Source organism: Platichthys flesus, chromosome 8 (assembly GCF_949316205.1).
Source record: "Platichthys flesus chromosome 8, fPlaFle2.1, whole genome shotgun sequence".
NCBI classification, from domain to species: Eukaryota; Metazoa; Chordata; class Actinopteri; order Pleuronectiformes; family Pleuronectidae; genus Platichthys; species Platichthys flesus.
Window position 1 is genome coordinate 23320518 of NC_084952.1, and position 4010 is coordinate 23324527.

The 4010-nt window shown below is 40.1% G+C and overlaps 1 protein-coding gene across 1 annotated transcript; it reads right to left on the reverse strand.

Moving 5' to 3' along the window:
• Positions 1-597: 597 nt before the first annotated feature.
• On the reverse strand, positions 598-3350 carry LOC133959269 (kelch-like protein 10). The gene is made up of 5 exons (XM_062394388.1): positions 3232-3350; positions 2530-3010; positions 1759-2382; positions 1471-1620; positions 598-921 (listed from the first exon to the last, which is right to left on the reverse strand). Exons 1-5 carry the CDS (start codon positions 3348-3350, stop codon positions 598-600), a joined length of 1698 nt encoding a protein of 565 aa, XP_062250372.1.
• Between the last annotated feature and the right edge of the window lie 660 nt (positions 3351-4010).

Consider the following 4010-nt stretch of genomic DNA (forward strand, 5'->3'; position numbering starts at 1 on the left):
TATGTACACTAAAAATTCGATGTACTTTTAATCTCCACGGATCTGAGACAACACTTACTGAATTTAATGTTGTGTATATGAATTTAAATGGCTAATATTGGCTAGATGGAGTACATCGAATTGTAAGATGTGCTTTGCAAGACATTTTCTTTCGAAACCAGGGGGCCCTGTGATTTTAAGTCATGTTTTTGTGTAGATGTTATCAGAACAGGAGTATTGTCATACTTGTCCAGTTTGGAATCAGTTGGACCATGTTTGTCCGAGATACAACAATCTGGTATATTGATGGGAAATCCTAAAAAATATTTTTATATTTTTTGGTATTAAATTGATGGGACAATACACACACACACACAATAACATTTAAGTATTGTAACATGTGAGTTTTTGTTTCTTTTCATCTTCTTGAGAAGTGAGACTTCATGACATCCCAAAACCAGGGACAGGATGAAGACTAGTTGGAAAAAACATACCACATGTCTATCTAAAGCATCTTCCTGCAGGGGCCCGTAGGATATGACTTACATCAAGTGTAATATGCACCATGCACTATATATAAGGTATCAAAAGATGTATGATTTTGACACTCCATGACTGTTAGAAACGTGGTAGAGCGTTCCGAGGGAAAGCAAAGTCAACCATGTTGGGGATTCCGGACACAACACAAGAGCTCATGCCGTTATAGGACATATTTGAGTCAGAGATGGAAAACCATCTGTTCGTGTGAGGATCATAGACTTCTGCGTGATAACTTTTGGTCCTAAAATTGGAGCCCCCAACGACGTAGAATTGGTCTTCTATAACCTCGAGGCAAAAGTTCCTTCGTTGGATCCACATGGGGCACAGATTACTCCAGGTGTTGGTCTCGGGCATGTAGGTCTCAATGCTTTTAAGAGAGTTTACATTACTAAGGCCACCGATCTGGAGAAGGAGAGGATTTGGCATAAGGCTTTCGATGGAAAAACAAACACACATTACAATGAATGCACATAATTAAGTATAAGGCTGTTGGATTAGTTTGATCGTCAGATAAGAAGGCCTAGATTCTTGTTTCTTTTCTATCACGAACAAAATATTCCAAAAGTTATCTGCTGGAATTTGGTGCAGTCATTCAAATTATGCTCTGCTTTGTATTGAATTAACTGCCATAAGATTTGCTAGAGACATACGTCCCTATGAATTGCTTTAGCAAACTAAGATGGTGAACACAGTGAATATAATCCCATATTAGCATGCTAACGTTTAGATAACTGTGGACTCCTGATGGATAAATGTGCTTTTTGCAAAAACTGTAGCTCAACAATTGCTTTTTTTCAGATACACCACATTTTTGGGGTGACATTTGCATCACTAAATGCCAAAGCAATATCATCTATTATTTAAACTGATAAAAATGTACATCTGGCTGTGGTTTGGATATAACTGTGATTATAAATACAAGCTCTCTGTTGGTGTAGTACGTGTACTTACTGCATAGATTTGGTTATTATATGCAACAACTCTGTGTTGACTTCGACTGATGCTCATACTGTGGATCAGTGTCCACTGGTTGGTCTCTGGATCATAACATTCAGCCGTCCTCGTGCTATAACGCCCAGTTAAACCGCCGCTAATGTATATCTGAAGAGAGATGGAGCTGCAGTGAGTAGCCTGGTCTTGTTTTAACTGGTAACTGTGTTGTCATACACAAATAATTCAGGATTATTATCGTTAGAACTGCAAAAATACTACTTATTATTATTACCATATAAAACAAACCTTGTCATCTAGAGTAGCGCAGCTTGCACTCCTCCTACTCTCGATCATGGGTGCAATAAGCGTCCACTTGTTGGTTTCGGGGCAGTAGCACTCTGCAGTGTCGAGGCTAGCATAACCATTAAAGCCTCCGAGGGCATAGATGAACCCATTCAGCACTGTAACGCTCAAGTTGCGACGTCGGTGGTACATGTGCATCTTCTCCTGCCAGGTGTGTGTCCTCAGGTCCAAACTGACCATGCTGTTTAAGCTCTCCATCAAGTTATAGCCCCCAACAAAGTAGACATAACCATCAAGGAAGACAGTGCCATGATCGGCCCGAGGATCTTTCAGCTTGTGTCTGATGTAGATCCAGCGATCAACAAGGTGATCGTACACCTCAATATCGCAAGATGCATAGCTTTCTTTCCTGCCTCCAGAGACCCAGATGACGGAATGAGGCAGACGAGGACGGGCAGGAGTGTCACTTAAACATGACCTTAACGGTTTGTGTATATGTTTGTATAAGGACAACATTATTCTGAAGGAATGGTTGACTATTTTCTGGCACTCAGGGTTGAACTTCACCAGCTGGTTAGTCATCACGTTGTTCTCAATGTATGCAATGCTTGTCTTGCCCAGTCGCACCTACACAGGGACGAGGGATCAAAACGTCTTATTAATAGGTCCATATGAACTCAAACTGAATCAGAACTTAAAGCAGGTGTTACAACAGTTACGATACATGCAGAAAATGTCCAGTAAATTTAGACCTGTGGCAGAAAAATAAATTACCTGAGACAAAAGCACAGCAATGTGTTGTTCTCGTTCTTTGGGTATGTGGGCGATCCAGTGCAGGATGACATCAAACACAGTCCTCTCATTCTTCACGTTAAGTTCATCTTTGCCAAGGATATCCGTGAGGTCCAGAACAGAGAGCTGCCGGTACTCTTTAAAGTTAATCACCTGCTCAAAGTGCTTCATGATGTAGTGGAAGGCCTTACATCGCAGCTCGGAGCTGGGACAGATATCTGTGAATTGCCAGATGCCGATGCAGTTCTGTAGGCAGAGGTGCTCACTGATGAAGCTGGAGCATGCTTGTATGATGCCTATTATGTTGAGCATATCAGCTGCGACCATCAACTCATGCACATTGTCCTTCGTCACAGTAATAGAGCCGGTGTATGCAAACTCAATGATGATCTGCATAATGTCAGGAGACACAAGGGTTATGTGGAAAACCTTGTCTGTTGTTATCTGGTGTACAAAAAGAGTTCTGAGGAAAGGAGACAAAGTAAAGGATTTTAAATATATAGTCAACCTTCACACACGGAAATCAATGAAACTACTCCTAAATCTTCTCAAGGAGAAGGGATAAATTGAAATGGGGAAATTATTATTATGGTTAGTTGTAGTAGTAGAAGTTGTAGTGTAGAAGTATAAATATTAATCAAAAATATTAATATTCTCCCTACTAAAGTCAGGTAACCAGCTTACTTGAAGTAAGTACTGAAATCAGAAAGGATGATTCTATGGATTGGAAACTGAACATCCTCAACTTGGAGAACGGCGTCGCAGAATCGTCCTGCCAGGCGGAGATCATTTGGTGTATCCATCAAATTGATCTTTCTCTGGTTTGTGACAGTTGTATTTCAGAGCTTTTAAATTATGAACATCACTGTAGTAATATAACTGTGAATCAAAGACCTTTGATATAATAGAACTGGACCGAGAATTCTTTGATCCAAGGGACTGTGAGATAAACAGAACAAAGAAAAATCTGCCAATAAAGAAAACAAAGAAGAAGAAGAAGCAGGGTGAATAACCCTTTAACTGTTAAATAACTTCAGTAGAGGAAAGACATTGATGTTCCCTCATCCAACTTCTCCCCTCATGCTATGTTTGGGAGCATGAGGGGACAAGAAGAATAACAAAGTAGATGGCAGTAATGTACCTTGATTTTTTAAACAGAAATAGAGGCAACTCACCACTAGACCGAAAAACGGGGAAGGATAAGCGATCAAATATCGAGGGTATTAAGATATACAGTACCGAATGGGTAAGACAAAGGATATTGAAACACACAGTGGATGGTGGTAATTCACCTTGATGTTGGTTGCCATCTGCCATCCGCCAATAAACCAAACCAAAGAAGAAGAAGTACCATCAAATTCAAATTTAAAGTTGGATAAGCTAACATATATTGGAGATCTGGATGGTAGCAGGTATTGCCAGTCTTAATTATGGTAGAGGGATACGATAAGGTTAGATGTACA